Source organism: Leptinotarsa decemlineata, unplaced genomic scaffold (genome assembly GCF_025532065.1).
Source record: "Leptinotarsa decemlineata unplaced genomic scaffold, Ldec_3_MD MMD2_tig00004204_RagTag_RagTag, whole genome shotgun sequence".
NCBI classification, from domain to species: domain Eukaryota; kingdom Metazoa; phylum Arthropoda; class Insecta; order Coleoptera; family Chrysomelidae; genus Leptinotarsa; species Leptinotarsa decemlineata.
This window is the reverse complement of record NW_027412603.1, coordinates 666,172-686,062: the sequence shown is the minus strand read 5'-3', so window position 1 is coordinate 686,062 and position 19,891 is coordinate 666,172. Positions and strand designations below refer to the sequence as shown.

General features: G+C 33.4%; 1 protein-coding gene and 1 long non-coding RNA gene across 2 annotated transcripts; both read right to left on the bottom strand.

The window, feature by feature from the left end:
• Positions 1-601: 601 nt before the first annotated feature.
• On the bottom strand, positions 602-3,081 carry ast (single-strand DNA endonuclease protein asteroid). Its single transcript, XM_023167368.2, has one exon. The coding sequence runs from the start codon at positions 2,930-2,932 to the stop codon at positions 716-718; it is 2,217 nt and encodes a 738-aa protein (XP_023023136.2). The 5' UTR covers positions 2,933-3,081; the 3' UTR covers positions 602-715.
• A 6,637-nt stretch (positions 3,082-9,718) lies between these two features.
• On the bottom strand, positions 9,719-13,498 carry LOC141483783 (uncharacterized). The gene is made up of 2 exons (XR_012466288.1): positions 13,440-13,498; positions 9,719-11,281 (listed from the first exon to the last, which is right to left on the bottom strand). It is a non-coding gene; the product is annotated as an uncharacterized lncRNA (long non-coding RNA).
• Positions 13,499-19,891: the final 6,393 nt, after the last annotated feature.

Below are 19,891 nucleotides of genomic sequence, written 5' to 3'. Positions count from 1 at the left end.
CATGATGTAATAACTGATCGTATACAGCCACTTACGAGTAATTTTTCGATAGGTGGTAATGTATTGATTGGGCGAAATTCGTCAGCTTTATTTGTATTAGGAACTTTTTGAATTGGTACAATAGTGCTAATTTTCAAACTTTGTGGAATTTCACCAGTAGTTAACGAAATTTAGAATAGCATGTCCTATAGTTTCAAATATCTCCTTTAGCATCCTACAGTTCAATATTTCATGAATAGAAAATTTATTGTTCATGCCGCGGATTATTTTTCGTAAGTGAGGCATTGTGAGTACTTCAAATTTATCGAATGGCATGTATATATTATTATTTAAGTTGGTCCAGTCTTCATTAATATTTGTACTATGAACTATACTGTGAATGCTTTCAATAAAGTAGTGATTAAAACTTTGTGCTATTTCTAAGTTGTCTTTTATAGTTTTTTGCCCATCTAATGTATCAAAAATGATATTGAGTGGAGTGTTCAGATCATTTTTATTAACTATTTTTTTAGTGTTTTCCACATTTCTTTTGGATTGTTTCTGAATATATCAATCTTATCAAAATAGTACTGCTACATTTATTCATTTATATTTCAACAACTAAAGCCAACATTTTTTTATTAAACTTTATATAAAAATATTTCTTTGAATTACAAAAGTTTGAACATTGTCTAGGTTCAAAAATATTTGTGTCAACATAGGTATATTAGTCTCATTAATTTTTTGATAAAGATAAAACAGCAAACTTATTATTAGGGTCAAACAGTGAATCTTCATCTGTAAGTAGACCTGATGAGAGTTCCTCTACCTCCCTGGTACTGACATCTTTTTTCTTCTTTCTCCTCCTTCTTTTTTGTCTAGATTCTATGGATAGTATGTTGTCACATGCAGCCTCTTTAACTTTTTTAATAATCAAACCATAACTGTGCAAAATAGTGGGAGAATTTTTCAACAAAACTTTCATATAATCATCCAAGTCACTTCTTTTGCTAAAATTTTTTGTAGAATAATAAAGAAATGTGCAGTTCAGGCATTCAGAAACAACAAAGTCTAAAAATGGCGAGTTGAGAAGACTGTTCAACTGTCCTATATGCATAAGGCAGCTTTGAAATTGGGATATCGAATGAACCAAACTTCTGTCGAAGGATCTGATTGTGGTCCTATCATCTAATTCAAAAAAAGAAATTAGTGTTCTCATGCAGGATTTACAGTCTTGGTAAGAAATTTCACCTAAAGCTTCAGCAATAGATACTTCACTGTTTGATGATTCTTTGGATGATTGGTTTGATGAACTCCCTGTTCCAAACCTTTTGTTAAATGCCTTAACACTCCTATGAAATCCAATGTGTTTATCAACATGTTTCAAAATTACACTGCACAGTAATATAGAGTAGACAAGTGGCCAGCTAATTGTAGAACGGGCCATCAAATATTTAATTGCTAAAAGGAGCAAGTGCCAAGAACTTGGGAATGACTGTAAAAATGTATCAATACTGTCATTTAGTTTCAATATTTTGAAGAAAATCTGTTTTCTTTGGTCTGTATTCAAATTTTGAATTTCCAATAAGGTGGGAAGATCAATGTCGCATGGAGCAACTCCTTTTCTTCCCACTCGTTCCTTTTCAGTTCTCCCGATACATATCAAAGGGTCATCGGAATCAGTCAAAATTTTATGAATAGCACTCAAAATATCAAAATTCACTTCATGAGAATTTGGTAAGGCACTCATTTCCACCTGAGGTTCACAATAATATTTATGTTGAAAGAGAATATTCATGAAACACGGTGGATACTGACACGTCCTGAACTTTTCGAAAAATATTGAGGGAACATCTACGGCAGGTTCTTCATCATCTAAAAATATTTCATCACAGCTGGACGAATGGCCTTCAGAAGCAGAAACATCTTCACTTTCTTCTTCACAAACTGAACTTTCATCTTCGGCAACACTTAGATCAGAAACTGTGGCATGACCATCACTGATAACAGGCTGCTCTAACCCGAAATATGAGAGATACTTACTATTCAAATTATTGTAAGCCTGAATAGCATTCTGTATTTTACTCAAGATGAATTTTCTCTTATCTTTCTTGTACCTACTAAGGACTTTCTCAATGGCACTTTCAATTGTTTCATTTTGTAACCACATAATGAGTGATTTGATTCTTTTCTGTTCTTCTTTCGGACACGCACATTTCTGCATCTTCAGGTTTTGATAGAATGAAGAAAATATACTTCGTTTCACATAATCATTACCAAGAAGAACAGCTAGTATGGGTAAGATCGTTTTGTTCAAACCTTTGAAGCGCTTCACAAAATTTTCAACTTTGTATACCTCACATGGGATGTACAAATATTCTTCAGAATTGATTTTAGTCCTTGACGTTTTTACGCTCATATCGAGGGTATTAAAAGGTATATACAAAACATCCAAGATGTAAAAATCTGAGTCAAAGCTCAAAACTGGACAATTCAAAGTCCTAGCAATGCTTGCAATTTCAGAATCTCCTTCGAAATCACATCTTAAAATTTTAATATTCAATTTTGTTATAGTCTCCAAAAAAGTTAATCTCAATAATAAGGGAAATACTGATATTGAGCATTCAGTGACACTATTCAGTTGGTCTGCGGATTTGATTTTGTTCTTCATGCGATTTATTACAGTCGCTACCTTCCTTTTCTCATAACCACCATCAAAAACAACATAGGGTGTAACATTACAATCAAACAGTAAATGAAAGAAGTTCCTTATTACATTGGCATATTTGTCATAGTCTCCTCCAAAACAGTCATTAGAAATAGTATGCCACCTGTAAAGTTGGCAAGCAACTGCATTTCCATCCAATATCAGGGAAGTGTCGTGAAGTTCATACTTCTCCATGTACAAATTTGACCTACTTTGTATGAAAGTTGTAAGACCTCGTATACCCATTTCACTATCAAAATGTGGTGACAAATGAAGAACCCATTCAAGCAGAAAAAAATTGCAAAGTACTGAACACTTGAACACAAAATTATAACTAAGTTATAGAACTATAACCACAAAATACTGTGACATAACAGTTGTGTGGCTGTTTTGTGACTATAACCTGTGCTATAACTGAGTTAAAGTAGTTATAGTTCTGTGGTTCTGAAACTGAATAAGAAATAATTTTTTCTCCAGGGTTGCCACTCAATATTTTATTTTCGTACTAAAACTTAGATAATTTAGTAATTTATGCGTTGATTTCGTATCTTTAGTATGTACACATGCTTCATATCGTCTTCTTGGAGGAGAAGTGAGCTAAGAGCTAAGCCACACAACTGCTGTTTGTAGAAAAATGGCAGTGAAGTTTAACTTAATAATTATTCATTCGTATCTGTTTATTTATTTACCTTACCTAATTTAATGTAAGCTTGCTCTCATTATATAAATAAAGAAATAGATAAATATGAATGAATAATTATTTTTATAAAAACAGCAGTTGTGTGGCTTAGCTCTTTTTCTTCAGAAACTTACATACTCTCAGAACTGAAACCCTAGTTCACGCAAATTTCATGCCCAGAGGGTCTTTGGCCTAAACTTGATAATCAAATCAATATCAATGGAACTTTAATATAAGCTGACAAAATGCACTTGAGAACAATTCAGTTAGGGAAGCTATAGATTATGTTGTAGACGACCCCTTCCGATATAGAAGGCTCCGACACTGCCGAATGAGGCCCCTATGTCCTCCGTCAAAAGATGAACAATTTTTCATACATCTCACCCCAGCCAGGTAGAACACCGTGAAGGGCGGCACTGATGTTCTGAGAACATCAGTGCCGCCCTTCATGACCCATTTGTCCCTCTGACAAACATCAGTTGAAAGGGTAAGGGAGCCAGGCTCCAACCTGTTTGAAATCACGATGGCAAATAATGTTGAAAACAATAAACCGGTAATGAAAGTAACAACCCTGTTCATTGCTCTGAATGCAGGATTGCAACTAGATATATTATTAAACGTACTAAACTTAAAATAATTTACTAGTAAACTCAATGATGTAGTAATTTTTGCATGTATGCATGCTCCATATAGTCCATATTAAAATTTCAAAAACTTGCATATTGCTGTAAGACTGCAATAGTTACAAGCTAAGGCAAAAAGCGATAAAATTTATAATTTACATGACCACACAAAGCAGACACAAGCCATAAAAAATTTGACTGATCAAGTTCACAAATACTTTTTTTGCAATTCAATTACAGTCTTTCGGTGTTTTCAGTATTTTCCCGACATAACAAACACTCAAATAATAACATTTTTTTTCGACGTTCATCATTTTCAGTGCGTTGCGCATGATTTGGATTGAATAGTTACAAGTAACATGTAACAACACTTTATCTTTCGTCATCTGTGCTCTAATACTTCATTCCGTGTTGAACCATTTGAATACATGCAACCACTTTTCTCATTACTTATGTAACCTGAAACTTTGTGTTCCGTCTAGGTGACTGATTGTTCTAACCAGGAGAGTCTAATCAGGTATAGCCAATCACAACGAAGTAGCGTTTAGTTATCTAAGCGAGCGTGACCTTAGTGTCTCAAAGTTTCATACGAAGTGACTCAAATAAAATAAAAGAAATAAATAATTTCCCTCAATGTTGACGACCATTCCTTTTAAGAGTTTGTTTTTGTTCTTTGAGTTTTTTTGAAGTATCATTACCTGTGGCATAGATCACATCAAATAATTTCAATGGTAGTGTTGAGTTGTCCAATTATTTACTTGAAGCTGATATTTAGTAAAAATTTACCTCATTTATTCAGCTAAGAATATTTATGGAAAAAACATGGAAACATCAAAACATCTAGGTATTGGGATTAATGAGGTGAATACCACTGTAGAAGTTTGGTAAATACTGGTCTGATCCCATATTAGTTTTGAGAAAATTGTCATTTTCACATAACTGTATTTTCTGAAAAACTATAATGTTGATATTAGGTTCTGTACGTAGTACTTAGCACACATTGATGGATTATAAATCTAAAATCCAAGTTTGCATCTGTATATTCTGCAGTGAAAGTGATATTAAGAATTATCAAGAATAGTTTATTATTTGAATCGTTAAATATCACCAGGAAAGCAAAATACTTGATGGAACCCTACAATAAAACAGTAGTTTTTTAAAAGTGTATTCTTTATTATTAAGCATAATAAAAGTACAATGTAACAGGTACTTTTTACTTACTTACATAACAAGTATAATAATAGAAGATACTGAAAAAAAAAATCTAACTGATGGGAGGTATGAAACTATTTTTTTTTCTGTGACGGGAAAAAAGTTTGACATTTTATCTCTGATGACAGGTAACAAAATGTCACTTTTCATGAAATTACTTTTATGTATCACATCGTGATTTCAAATAGGTTGGAGCCTGTCTCCCTTACCCTTTCAACTGGTGTTTGTCAGAGGGACAAATGGGTCATCATGACTGATGGTAAGATGGCGACATGAATGTTCTCAGAACATCAGTGCCGCCTTTCACGGTGTACCCCTACCTGGCTGGGGTAAGATGTATGAAAAATTGTTCATCTTTTGGCGGAGGACATAGGGGCCTCATTCGACAGATTGTCGGGGCCTTCTATATCGGGATATATATATATATATACAATATATAGTACAAGATAGAAACCGTAATGCGTCATAACGTACTTCATCATAATGTAATGTATTATAACGTACTTTGTCATAATCCTATAGTCCATGCGCTCGCTCATACTACGTGGGAATAATGGCGGAAGTTGAAGTTTGGAACTCATTGAAGATCTAAGAAGAGCCCTATGACAGTGAAGAAGTTTAAATATGATGAATTACTTGAATTTATTATTTCATTGTTTCTAATTTTTCATAATTCTGCATTATAATGTTGAGTGAAATTTTGAGACGGTTGGCTGCCTTGAAGACCCATTTACACCATAAAACCATTCGCCATCGGCCATTGCTATTGGTTGATTCGATCTGTGTTTTCTTTAAACTTTAAAACTGAAGGTTTATATCATGAATATATTCTAGATCGATGTATTTGCCTCTATTTTGTGTCTGAAGTTTTCAAATTGTTAATATGGCAGTAGAATGACATGAAAGTAATGGTAGTGCCAAATTATTTTGTGTGAACAAAATTAATGAAATACCAAGTTACAAAACTATCAATATAACTTTGAATTCTGTAAAAAGTGTGACTTTGTTGGTGTCAAGGTTCCAAAATTAAGAACCACGATATGTGCATAAGGTTAGTAATTTCATCACATTGATACAATATTTTAAATCTACCCAATTATAATCAAAACTATGGAACGCCGTTTTACTTTTTATTGTCACAAATATTCATTCCTCAATTTATTCAACTAACAATTTATTTGTTTGAATTTAATTGACTCATGCATTTGTTCGACACATTAAAAACGATTGTTCGCAAAATTTATTCTATTTTAAATGACACTTGATTTAAAATGTTACATGAATAAAATTGTTATTTGAATAAAAAAGAGTAATGAAATAACTTGAAGCTTTTATTGATTCCGAAGAAAAATATTGTTTCAGAGTATTGGAAAATGGAACGCCAATTTATTATATATTATGCTGAAAAATAATCTATATACATATAGTTCAACTCAGCAATAAACCAATATTTTAATTCAACAATCAATGGAATGTATTATTCGAGTAAATTCAACAAATGTTTCAATTCCGCATATAATTTTGACCTTTCAATAAAATGTTAGTTATTTATATGACTGTTGAATTACAATGAAACTTTAAATTCACTTTCTAAAAGTAAGTTTGGGAATAAAATTTCAATGAATATATTTGAATGACTGTCAAAGTTTTTCCATGAAACATTGTTGGTAATAAAAATAGACTTTCGTTTGTCTGAAAATATAGCAAATTAACTTTCCATACTCAATATTTTTCTATGAATAATAAAGATTGTTATATTTCAATTTTATTGAAAGTGTTCAATATTTGCAATATTCACTTTAATGCATTCAATTTAAAATTTGGTTACAACATTTGTGCAAAACATTCTCAAGCAATTTGTTTGAAGGTGATTGACAATGTTTCGTGTTTCATTTCATTTGAAATGAGCTGAATTATTTTGTTTGTCGAATTTCAGTGATACATGAATTAAATTGATTGTTGATAATTTTTATTCGGCGCTGTCGTCGGACGTATTTTTATGGAACTACTCAACTGTATATCAACAATCGTTTTAAATGAATCTTTCAAATACAAGAAACTTTTTAAATCATCAAAAAATTTAATTTTTTGTCAGAAATTAGCTTTTTAAAAAGACTGATGAAATAAAATGATACTTGCTTGAGAATGAATTTCACTAGTTCGGACTTCCATTGTCTACTATATAAAATGATTTGAAATCCCTGAAACAAGTAAAAAAGAATAATTAAAAAAGAATAGTTGAAAATAACAATTATATTAAGCAACAATAAACCTGAAATGAAATGATAGTGAAATAACCTACAAGTAAAAATATAATAATTGAATAAATAAAAATTAAAGGAATACAAAAAAGAAAATAATAAAAATAAAGTGTAGAGATAGAGATTCCAAGTCACGTTAGTTCACGACGTTTCGATTGTTGGTATCTACAATCGTCTTCGGGTGATGACTGGACTGATTCCTCCGAGAGATGACTATTTTATAGGTCGTTGAAATACTTTCACTTTCTCTACTTTCTATTTTCCGCTTCACTGATTCCGTGAGGGATGACCGTTTTGGCGGGAGTTGGTCATTTTTCGTTTGATGATGGGTTTCCATATGTTTCGTATATCTACGCTGGCCTGGCTGAATACGTTGTTGGACAACATGTATGCGGCTTCCTTAAATTTTCTCCTGAACCAATGTTCCTCTCTGTGCAAGATCTCAGCTTGGGATCACTCGATGTTGTGTTGATGGGTCCAAACATGGTCTGCTATTCCTGATTTGCTGGTTTCTCCTCGCTGTGTATGCTTCTTGTGCTCGGCAATGCGAACATTCAATGGCCTCTTAGTTTCACCAATATAGGATTTTCCGCACTCACAGGGTATCCGGTAAATGCAATTCTTGGAATCGCAGTCCGCGTTTGGGGGCCTGGTTTTCGTGAGGCTGCTACGGATAGTGTTACCGGATCTGAAACAGGTTCTAATGTTGTACTTGGAACCAATTCTTCTTATCCTCTCCGATAATCCTCTGATGTAGGGAAGTGCAAGCACTGGTTGTGACGGCTTCTCTTCCTTGCGAGGCTCCTGCTGCCTTTTAGCCAAAGTCTTTTCTACCATCGCTTTGGAGTATCCATTCCGCTGAAGATCATTTTTGATGATGTCTAGTTCCTTCTCGAGACATTCCTTTGTATTACAGAGCCCAAAAGCACGGTCTAATAGAGTCTTGATGATTCCTCTTTTTGTTGATTGATGGTGGTTGGATTCGTGGTTCAGATACTGTCCCGTATGAGTGGGTTTTCGGTATACAGATGTTTCCCACTTAGTGTCGGTCCTCTTCACCAACACGTCTAAGAATGGCAATTCATTGTGGATTTCCTTCTCCATTGTGAAAGTGATGGAAGGTCTCACGCTGTTGATGTGTTTCAGAAAGGCGTCTAGTTCAGTATTCCCATGGTTCCATATTATGAAGGTGTCGTCAACATATCTCAACCAGACTCGAGGTTTCTTGTGGGCTTCTTCGATGGCCAGAGTTTCAAACCACTCCATATATATGTTGGCTATGACTGGTGAAAGTGGCGATCCCATTGGCAGTCCCTCATCTTGTGTAAAGAATTCGTCCTTCAGTTGGAAATAACAGTTTCGTACACAGCATCCTAGTAATTCCATAATTACTTCTATAGGTAGATTCGTTCTCTCTTTCAGGTTCCCGTCTTCGGATAGCTTTCTCTGTATGATTTGGAGTGCTTCTTCGACCGGAACGTTGGTGTAAAGGCTTTCCACGTCGAAACTAATTAGTAGATCTTCCTGTGTCACCTCAATTGACCCAAGTTGTTCGACAAAATGCCTTGAATTCTTCACAAAAGACGATGTTTTTCCTTGTAATGGTCTAGATTTTTACTTCCCTTAATACAACCATTTCGGTAAATTTCGGTACTTTTTGAATTGACGTTGCGGCAGCACTGGTTAGTATATCTTGTTTGATTGTATAGATGGCAAATGTTATGCGACTTTTGAGAAACACATTGTAGACTGTGTCTAACGTAAGATGTCTAGACGTCATAGTTAACGTAAGCACAGCTTATAGTTATAGTCTAATACGCCTAATACTGACACTGACACCAAGAAATAGGTTACCCAACTGAACAGAAATTGATGGTTCAGGTTGTTCATAGTGAAAACATTACAATATTATATTTATCATGAGTGGTTTTAATGTGAAGCGTAGGATTCGTCAAAGAAATTCAACAAACAAAATAATTCAGATCATTTCAAAGGAATATTAAAAAAAGTAAAACGGTGTGACACGCCGTTTCACTTTCTATTGGTATTTTGTAAAAATGAATTGTTTTGATTGTTGCTTTTAGGTGATACATGAATTAAATTGATTGTTGATAATTTTTATTCGGCGCTGCGGTCGGACGGAATATTGTGTTACTATCACTAAACTATCATGTTGCCAGATGCTTCTGCAAGAATCCGTTCGACGCTAGCGCCGAATTAAAATTATCAACAATCGTTTTAATTCATGTAACTATAATTATCAACAAACCATTTTATTCATGTTTCACAGAAATTGTAGTAAATTATTCGATAGTTACAAAAAAAGTATATATGACAAACATTTACTTCCAAAAATTTCAAACAATGAATCTATATTATAACTGTTCGCAACGTTTCATCAAACAAATTAATTCATGTAACATTTTAAATCAAGTGTCATTTAAAATAGAACAAATTTTGGGAACAATCGTTTTTAATGTGTCGAACAAAGGCATGAATCAATTAAATTCAAACAAATACATTGTTAGTTGAATAAATTGAGGAATGAATATTTGTGACAATAAAAAGTAAAACGGCATTCCATACAAAACCAAACCAATACAACCGAAACAACAAACAAACAATTCCTGATTAGTGTGAAGTTAGCCACAGTTTCCTAGCCACACTTCCTGACGTAGGGAAAATAATATGCGGGATAGAGTAGCTGTTTCTGATGATTGAAATTCTTCCAGTGAATAAACATAACCCACATGAAGACCATGTTTCTGATACAATACTCAACATAAAGTCTTACAAATCCGTGAGGAGACTATCGATAATCTACCCAAATGATTTCGAATGTCAAACAAGACAAGACTTCAACTAAAGTACCCGAAATATTCCGTGTGCCAAAAATTATTGAGCTACATTGGAAAGGAAACATATGGAATGTTATATATACAGAGTCAAATCAATTTGTTTGGCCGTGATAGGCGAGGAAAAAAATAATTGTCAACAAGACCATAAGTAAAGTAACATATATATTTCGAGTGCCAAGAATTTTTGTATTTCGCAAAACTGAAAACATACAGATGAAATCACGTACCATATCAAAAAAAATTTTTTGGCCGTAATAGGCGAGGAAGAAAATGTCTGTTAACAGTTAAAGTGAAGTTCCCGAAATATTTGGAATTTCAAATATTATTGAGCTTTTTATGGAAGAAAACATGAAGTAGGTTATATATATTGGACGATTAAAAAAAATCGACATTTTTTTTCCTGAATATATCGAAAATATTCAATATTACTGGAATTTTTTTGCTCAACACCAAATCGTTATTTTTACACCTCGACACGTGTTTCGATCACCAAGTGATCATCTTCAGTTTTATCTTCCTCTTGAAGATGATCACTTAGTGATTGAAACCCGTGTCGAGGTGTAAAAATAACGATTTGGTGTTGGGAAAAAACTCCAGTAATATTCATTACTACACCAAAGGTTCCAAACAGTACATCATAAGTTCATTATTTTTGTCAGAATTCATTATATCGTCATGGTATTTTTATTACATTTGAGTAACCATGTAAAAACATTACATAGCTTACAAACCACAGACATCTTAGTACATCGGTAGCCGGTCGGTACGACGTGGGTGCTTTGTTCACTCACTCACTCACCACTGCCGTGGTGGTCGTTGGTTCAAGCAGGCTGAACGATCGATTTTCACTTGCTATCGTCCAACTCGTGTTCGGAATCACACGTTAAAAGGTAAGACCTCGTTAATCCTTAGCTCGCACAAGTTTCGATTTCTGAGGGTTATCGTTCGTAGGGGTGCAACAGCTGGAAAAACAGATTTTAAACATAAATAGGCTGATGAGAAGTGTTTCAACAACGCTCGTGTTTCAAACTCTCACTTTTTACATTGTTATTCATCAAAGGCGTAATATATAGGTGTTTATAGCTTCGGCGCGAATAGTGTAACGATGGCGATAAACTGTACTTACAGCCTGCTAGGCAGCTATTGTCTATAGTTGAAAAGTATAGAAAAAATGATATTTCAACACTTCGGTAATGATCTAAAAATATCACTTTTCTATCCTGCAAATCATGAGACTTCTGAACAACAATAAATTTTGAAAACGTTAAATTTGTTACCTCTGATTTCGACAGGTTAATAACAACTCTTCAGAATTAGAATACATTCCTATTTCAAATATGCAAAGTAATCTTATGAAAAGTTTGTCGGATAATGAACAATATTTATCTTTGTTTTTATTATTATTATTACACGCTTTATATTAACTTCACCTGTATGTATGTTTGTATGTACCTATGTTTGTTTGTAACTCTCAAGCTCGGGATCTGTATTGACAGAATTATCGGCATTATTGCTAATATAATTGATATTTTTTGATTTATTCGCGGGCAGATACGTAACTATCAATTATTGCTTGAGCTATTCGCGGGCAGATGGCGCTATACGTAACCGCCTTGATAAGTTGTTCAAAAGAAAATCAAAATAAAATCATATTTTAAGAATTATAAGTGTTAGCGAAATTTTATACTACAGATGAAATATTTGAATATTTTCAATTACCGGTGATTCACTACAAAAAAAAGTTTTAAACAAAACGGAAGATACATTTTGAAATCTAATTCGATTATTTGAAAGCAAACCAGAATATGGATTTCAACCATGAAAACTTTATCATAAATTGTACCTAGACCTAGAAAATTCAGTTACTTAAATATTTAAAAAAATCGAAAAATTAAAATTTAGGTTTCACTAGTTCGGACTTCCATTGTCTACTATATAAAATGATTTGAAATCCCTGAAACAAGTAAAAAAGAATAATTAAAAAAGAATAGTTGAAAATAACAATTATATTATATATATGATAGTGAAAACTACAAGTAAAAATCAATCAAACTCGAGGAAAGAGTACTTCCAACCAAAAAATTGAATGCTTCTGGTCACAAATGCGACAACAGGGTATAAGTTATTGGATAAGTTTTTTCAAAGATCTCAAAGAGAGCATGAATTATGATGATAGTGATCAGCTAATTGTGGAAAGTCAAAGATACTATTTTGGTTCTATTATTCAGGGTGAACTAGACCTTTTGGTGAAAGAATGGAACACACATACCATAAGGAACCAAAAAAATATAGAACTTCCATGTGACAAACCACAAATTATGTATGATATTCCACAGCTATTTGATACAATTGCCTATGGAAAAGATGTGGAAGAAACAGAAATTAATTATTTGGAAGAAACTTTTTCACAAAAGCCACTTATGTGTGATCCACTCATTGAAGAACTATTGAAAATATTATTTTCCAGTATCCATCCACCAAAAACATTGAAAGAAGGAACGCGTTTGTTCTGTGCTCTGTTAGAAACAATAAATTCTTTCTGAAATTCTTTTATTACTCTACAATATGAGGATGAGTTTTGTTTCATTTCACAGAAAATATATTGGTTATGTGCTGGGCTGTACCGATTTATTCAAGAACTATCCACATTTCTCATTTTAACTATTATAATTATGAATATGCTTTCATTACAGCCACAATAATTTATGAGCTGTATTGTATTGTGATTCGGGGAAGAATGGTTATGAACATCTCCAATAAAGCTGTTGAATCTATTTCAGATCTGATATGTCATTATTGTCATTCCAACCCGCTGTTGTGAACCTACCTTAGGTTTAGGGTGTGTGTGTGTTCCATGGTCAGGATGTTGTGGGTGTGTGTGAACTGGCTTATGGAAGTCAAGATTTTCGAATAAAAGTATGTCCTTAAGAATGCGTGTTTTATTGTCAAATAAATGAAAATACACAGCACCCGCCAGATTCTATTACAATAGGCCAATCAATAGAAGACTTTTTCGTAAAAAAATATTAGTAGAAAACTGACTGTGCCATATGAAAAACAGTCAATAGTTCTGTTCGTTTCTGAAGAGCAACTGTCACTTAATAATTTCTTAATACTTACCTATGTCTTTGAAAGTGGTTGACAATGTATAAGTACGAGTACGTCTTCCATTGTCTAGAAAACAAAGAAAATTTTCTGTATCTGTCAAGTGAATTTACACACTTGATTAAGACAGTATATGTTACTGTTGAAACGTCGTGACTCAAACACATGCAGAGAATTAATTTCACAACACAACAAAAACATATTTTTTGAATGTTTCCTACACTAAATTAGTCAATTTCTATTAATTTTGGGGTGATAAAAACGAAAATAACAATGAAAAATTTTTATTAGCTCTGGTTTTTGAGATACACAGTACTTAATCTTAAAGAGTAGTTATACTATACGTGAAAAGTGAAAGTACATAAAACAATATTGTTATGTTTCTTTTAGAATATTTTAAGTACAAAATTAATAAAAAAAACATTATTCTTAGTGTTTTGACAAATAAAAGAAGTTTGTACCACCAAATTTCAATCAAGTCCATCCGATTCATTGTAAGATCGCTGTCGTTTAGCTTGTCTTTTATAAAACACTTCTGGAGCATCCCTACACACAGACCAGCAGTAGTCTGCAAGCATTGCTTCATTCCAACGGCCCTGATATCTCTGTTCCATTAAGGCAATGTCTTGATGGAATCTTTCTCCATGTTCGTCACTCACAGCTCCACAGTTTTGTGGGAAGAAATTAAGATGAGAGTGAAGAAAATGAATTTTTAAGGACATGTTGCATCCAAGTTGGTGGTAAGCTTGAAGAAGCTCTTTAACCAATGCTGTGAAGTTATCATCTCTTTTGTTACCTAAAAACCCATGTACAACCCCCTTAAAGGCTTCCCAGGCTCTTTTTTTCATTTCCTGTTAAAATCATGTCAAAAGCAGGATCATTTACGATTTCACGGATTTGAGGCCCAATAAAGATGCCTTCCTTGACTTTAGCATCACTCAACCTGGGAAACTTTGCTCTCAAGTACTTAAAAGCTTGTCCTTCCTGGTCCATGGCCTTCACAAAGTTTTTCATTAGTCCCAACTTAATATGTAATGGGGGAAGGAGAACATCCTTAGGATCTACAAGAGGCTCGTAAACTACATTTTTCTCATTAGGGTTTAGGTCTCGTGTAGGCCAGTTCATTTTTTTATAGTGAGATTTTCTATCCCGACTGTGCCACAGACACAAAAAACAACAGTACTTGGTGAACCCTAATTGCATTCCTAGGAGTATAGCAATGACTTTCAGATCACCACAGATGTGCCACTTGTGTTGTTCATATTTGATTGATTGGAGAAGTGTTTTCATATTTATATACGTTTCCTTCATGTGAACTGAATGACCTATAGGAATAGAGGGTAGCTGATTTCCATTATGCAGAAGTACAGCTTTTAAGCTTAGTTTTGAAGAGTCTATAAACAGTCTCCATTCAGATGGAGTGTGATCCAAATTCAAGCAGTCCATCAAACCATTAACATCAGAACAAACTACGAGGTTTTCTTTTTTCTCAAAAAAAGGAAGCAAATCTTTTTGACGCTGTCTGTACTGAGACATTTTCACATCATGTTTTAGAAGATTCCACTGTTGTAGTCTTGACCCTAACAGCTCAGCCTTTTCCTTAGACAAGCGAAGATCTCTTATGAGGTCACTCAACTCTGCTTGACTAATTCTGTGCGGATCACTAGACCTATCGCTTACCTCAAAATCAGGGTCATAGGATGTAGAAGGATGGGTTGGTCCTTCTAAACAGTCTCCATCACCTTCCTCTAAAATTTCATAGTTTTGGGGTGGAGAAGGGACTGGCAAATTGTCTGAGTGTGGTACAGGCCGAAGAGCAGATGGGAGATTAGGGTATTTAACCGTTCCTCTTTTCTTCATAGATAAACCTTGCTTAATGGGAGGAGTTAAGCAGAAATAACAGTCGTCTGTATGATTGGTAGGCTCACGCCAAACCATAGGTACTGCAAAAGCCATTGCCCGGTTTTGATTTTTCAGCCACTCTCGCAATATGACGGAACAAGAATTACAACATATATGAGGAGCCCATGATTTATCTTGGTCCCCAACTTTCACACCAAAATAATGTTCATAGGCTGTCTTAACGATAGGTGTCATTTTACGTTTCTGAGCCTTAAATGTTATTTCACCACATATATAGCAAAAGCTATCGACAGAATTCACACACTTTCGAGGCATTTCAGATCAGCACTTAAATTAATTTAAAAATCAACTTCACACGATAATTTCAATAGCAACCACGTGCGTACAATTGACAAACTCACATAGGTTATGTTTACTACTTAAGAACAGCTGATGAGAGGGGTGTTATGTAAACAAATATGTGTACCAACTGTTGGTGATGAAATATTTCATTTGTTGAAAACTCAATATACATATATATAATATAATGATACTATATCTTGAAAACAAGAGCTAATATATAATTTTTATGGTCACTTTCGGTTTTAACACGTGGAAATACATTAAAATCATCTAATTTCAACACCGAAACAAAAACTTTGTTGTGTTATTTTCTTTGTTTTCTAGATAATTCAGAAAAATTCTACTTACACTTACCTATGTATTATTTATGTCGAGACATGGTTGTTAACCAATTTATTTAATATTTGACTGAATAAATATCACATGTCATACAATTGAAAGAAATTAATTTTTACAAACATATACCATGGGTCGTATTGGTGGATCATTCGCTTCTCACCCATAATACCTTGGGTTCAAATCCCAGCAAGGTCACCGGTTCCCTGCGTTACAACCCACGTTAAAAGGTATGCTTGCACAAGCCTCTCAAACACAAAGGAAAAAAGGTATTTTGAACACAAATATATTTAAAACATTAATACAAACGATAATAATAGTGAATAAAACAAATCTCTTATTTACTATCCTAAACAAGAGAGACAGAAGATTTGACTACACCCCCATTTTTCTATAGTTGGGAAAATACTTACATGTTTCAAATTATTAGGTTACTATAGTACCATAATTCTCTTATCCTGACTGGAGGTAACCACAAACTAATTTTTTCAAATGGCAATATAAGCATTTTTTTCATTATCTGATAGAGGTTTGAATTTATGAGAAAAATTGGAGGTACAGTATTGATTATATAATCGTTTAAGGTAAGCCATAAAAATCAAACATAAATCATGTCACTAGGAAACATCATACATAATTTGTGGCTTGTCACATGCAAGTTTTTTTTTTGTTTCCTTATGGTATGTATGTTCCAGCCTTTCGCCAAAAGGTCTAGTTCACCCCAAATAATAGAACCAAAACAGTATCTGAGACTTTCCATAATTAGTTGGTCACTATCATCATAATTCATACTGTGATCTTTGAAAAAACTTATCCAAGAACTCATACCCTGCCGTCGCATTTGTGACCAGAAACATTCAGGTTTGTTGGAAATTCTCTTTCCTTCAATATGACTCTTGAATCCTGCTAAATTATCATTGTGACAATACCTTAAATAACTTTGCAAATATCCGACTATGATATTTTCTGTTCCTTCATCTGTTCTCAGCAATGTAGGCACAACTTACAATTGTCTAATTGTTTTAGTAATATGACGCTATTATCTTAGGATTGTTATTACTTGAAGCTACTCGTAGCCACAATATTTTTCTGAAAAATCCATCTATAGCTCCGTGGATTGCTTAACCAAATAGCTTCAATTTATCATAACCATCTATGTGCTTGCCATATAAAACTGGGCCTTGGAACTATTTATTTACATCGCTTTAGCCTCCTACGTAACCTTGCCTCAACACATTCCGGATCAGCTATCCTTAGTATTTCCAAAACAGTATTCCTTTTCACTTGAATAGCATATACCAGTTTTAACCTTCTCCATAACGATTTGTATCCTAGGCAGGTTCCACTGCCATCTTCAATTTCTTCTAACACCCCAAAAACCACATCCTCTGTTGGTGATTCTTCAACATTTTTTCGTTTCAGATTCAATTTTTTCAATATTATTTGTAATTGCCTAACAGAAATGCATAAATTATGGTGAAAGAACAAAAAAAAGCACGATTTCAGGCCGAGTGTAACCCTCTGTGAAATATTTCTTGAATAAATTGTTACGAAACCACCGCATTGCTACCAATCATTGATTCTAATTTAATTACTACTCTATTAACATAACTACTCTATTAACATATATAAATGTATAGAAAAAAGTAATAGAAAACCAGTCATTCATTATATTTCAAATTACGCATACCAATGTGACATAATATATCTGTACGTTGCACAAGTTACGTAATATCTCTGAACGTTCCACAAGTGACGTCACATACCTGTACCAGTGTATTAGTAGCATTGTCCCACACAGCACTAGATATTCATGGAATATTCCCTGTATATCATAAAACGAACGTATATATTCCAAATATTCATAGAATATTCTTGGAATATATACATCCCTTTAGAATATTCATAGAATATGCTTGAATGAATATGGCAGGATTATTCCCGAAAGAATGTGCATAGAATGTCTATAAATGGATTATTCTCCCTTGAATATTCTAAGAATATTGTCGATCGAATATACCATATGGTATATTCTTAGAATATATCCCCACGGTATATTTTGGAATATTCTATACAATGGAATATTGAATTATCTTAATCGAAAGCATAACCTAATGTATATAACCCTGATAGTGTTAACCAGTTTTTGAACTAAACGCAAAGATTCTGGATGAATTGTTCCAACAGCAACTGTTGGAAACGACAAAAAAATTTGAATGGGCCAATAAATGAACCAATTGCATCAATAAATTGGTTAATTCTCATCCTATTTGTCTTTTTGTATTTGAAATTAGTTAATTACAAAGCGAAAAATCCTGGAAACAGAGAAATGGGGAAGTGACGAATTGGAGTAAACGTTTCTCATTGGTCAATTGAAGTGTAGCGCGCGACAGTCGAATAAGCTCTGTGAAAGCGGCTGTCCCTTAATGCATGGTACATTTGCGTTAAATTCGACATTTGATTCAACATGGCGGTTGACGTGGCAGGTTCGCGTGTGTAATGCATGGTGTGTTGGTGTTATTATCAAAGTATAATTATGTCACGTTCAGTGTACCATTTATAATTTGGGGTTGTTCAATTTGCAGTACAGCGAATAGTTTGATTTTGGAACTTCAAACAGGAGAGTTGCATATATTCAGTCTTTAAGAGAAGTAAGTAAAATGCAATAGTATCGATAGTAAAGTCATGGTGATTAACCTACTATACCTCATTTTAGGTTCGAGGAGAGTTGGTGTGTGGGATTTGTTGGTTTGACTTAGCTGTACATGTTTGAACTAGAGTGATTTCAGTTGTGTATCTTCAATACAGAAAAGTAAGTGAATGACACATTCTTTTGTATCATTTGTTTTCATAATTTTTATCACTCGTTTTCAAGATAGTATCAATTTGCCCAAAAGGAAACAGAGTGGTACCTGGTACAGGCAGGTGCGCCAAGGAACTGAAAACGTAATGAGTACTTTTCAACAAGACAATGCAAGTTGCTCTCCAAGTCATAAAATGTTGTAAATGTTCATGAGTAACCTATGCGAAAAATATCTATTTGATTTTTATTCCAGTTTTATTGTGCCACTTTCAGATAGTGATAATGAACGTTAATGTACATTTTGTTCCAGGTATTACTATTGAAACACTGGCTGATGCATTGTTGGACAAATATAAGGAAAACTATTCTGGTGAGCAAAGTTTGGATAACTTTAAATAAGTGAAATTCATTGAAGAACCCAACATACCACTCATTTTAAATACTTCATTTGTGGGTTTATTTTTTTAAGTGAGAAACCTAACCTAACCTATTTCTTGATGTAATACACTTTTTCTTTTTCAATGAAATGATATATTTATTATTTTTTAATTAGTGCTGATGAATTCACAGAGTTGTTATTTTAGTATATTTTTTAGTATACATTTGTTTGAGAGTAGGAACATCCTAATTTGAATACATTTGTAATATGACAGTATTCAGGAATATTTTATTCAGTGAATAAATATTTTGAATTAGATTTTATATTTTTAATATTGGTTGAAACGTCAAATATTTCAGTGTATATTGTTTTTAAAATATATTTGTTTATGAATATTATGTGTTTTATTACTTGTGTGAATCTTGTATCAAAATGCAATATATACATGCCTAATAGCGGTTACTCGTCACATTCTTGGAATATTCCAAATATTCCTAGAATATTCATAAAATATATTTAAAGAATATTCTATGGTGTTTCTCTGTTGTATATTCCTACAATAAACTAAGAATATCCTGAATATTTTATGAATATTCCTCGGGTTCTATCCCTGGAATATTCTTAATAGAATATACCTTAGATATTCTAAGAATATTATAAGATATTCCAAGAATATTCCCAAGGAATATTCTTAAAATATATCAAAGGTTCGCCAGGAGCACTTCCAGGGAATATTCTCCAGAA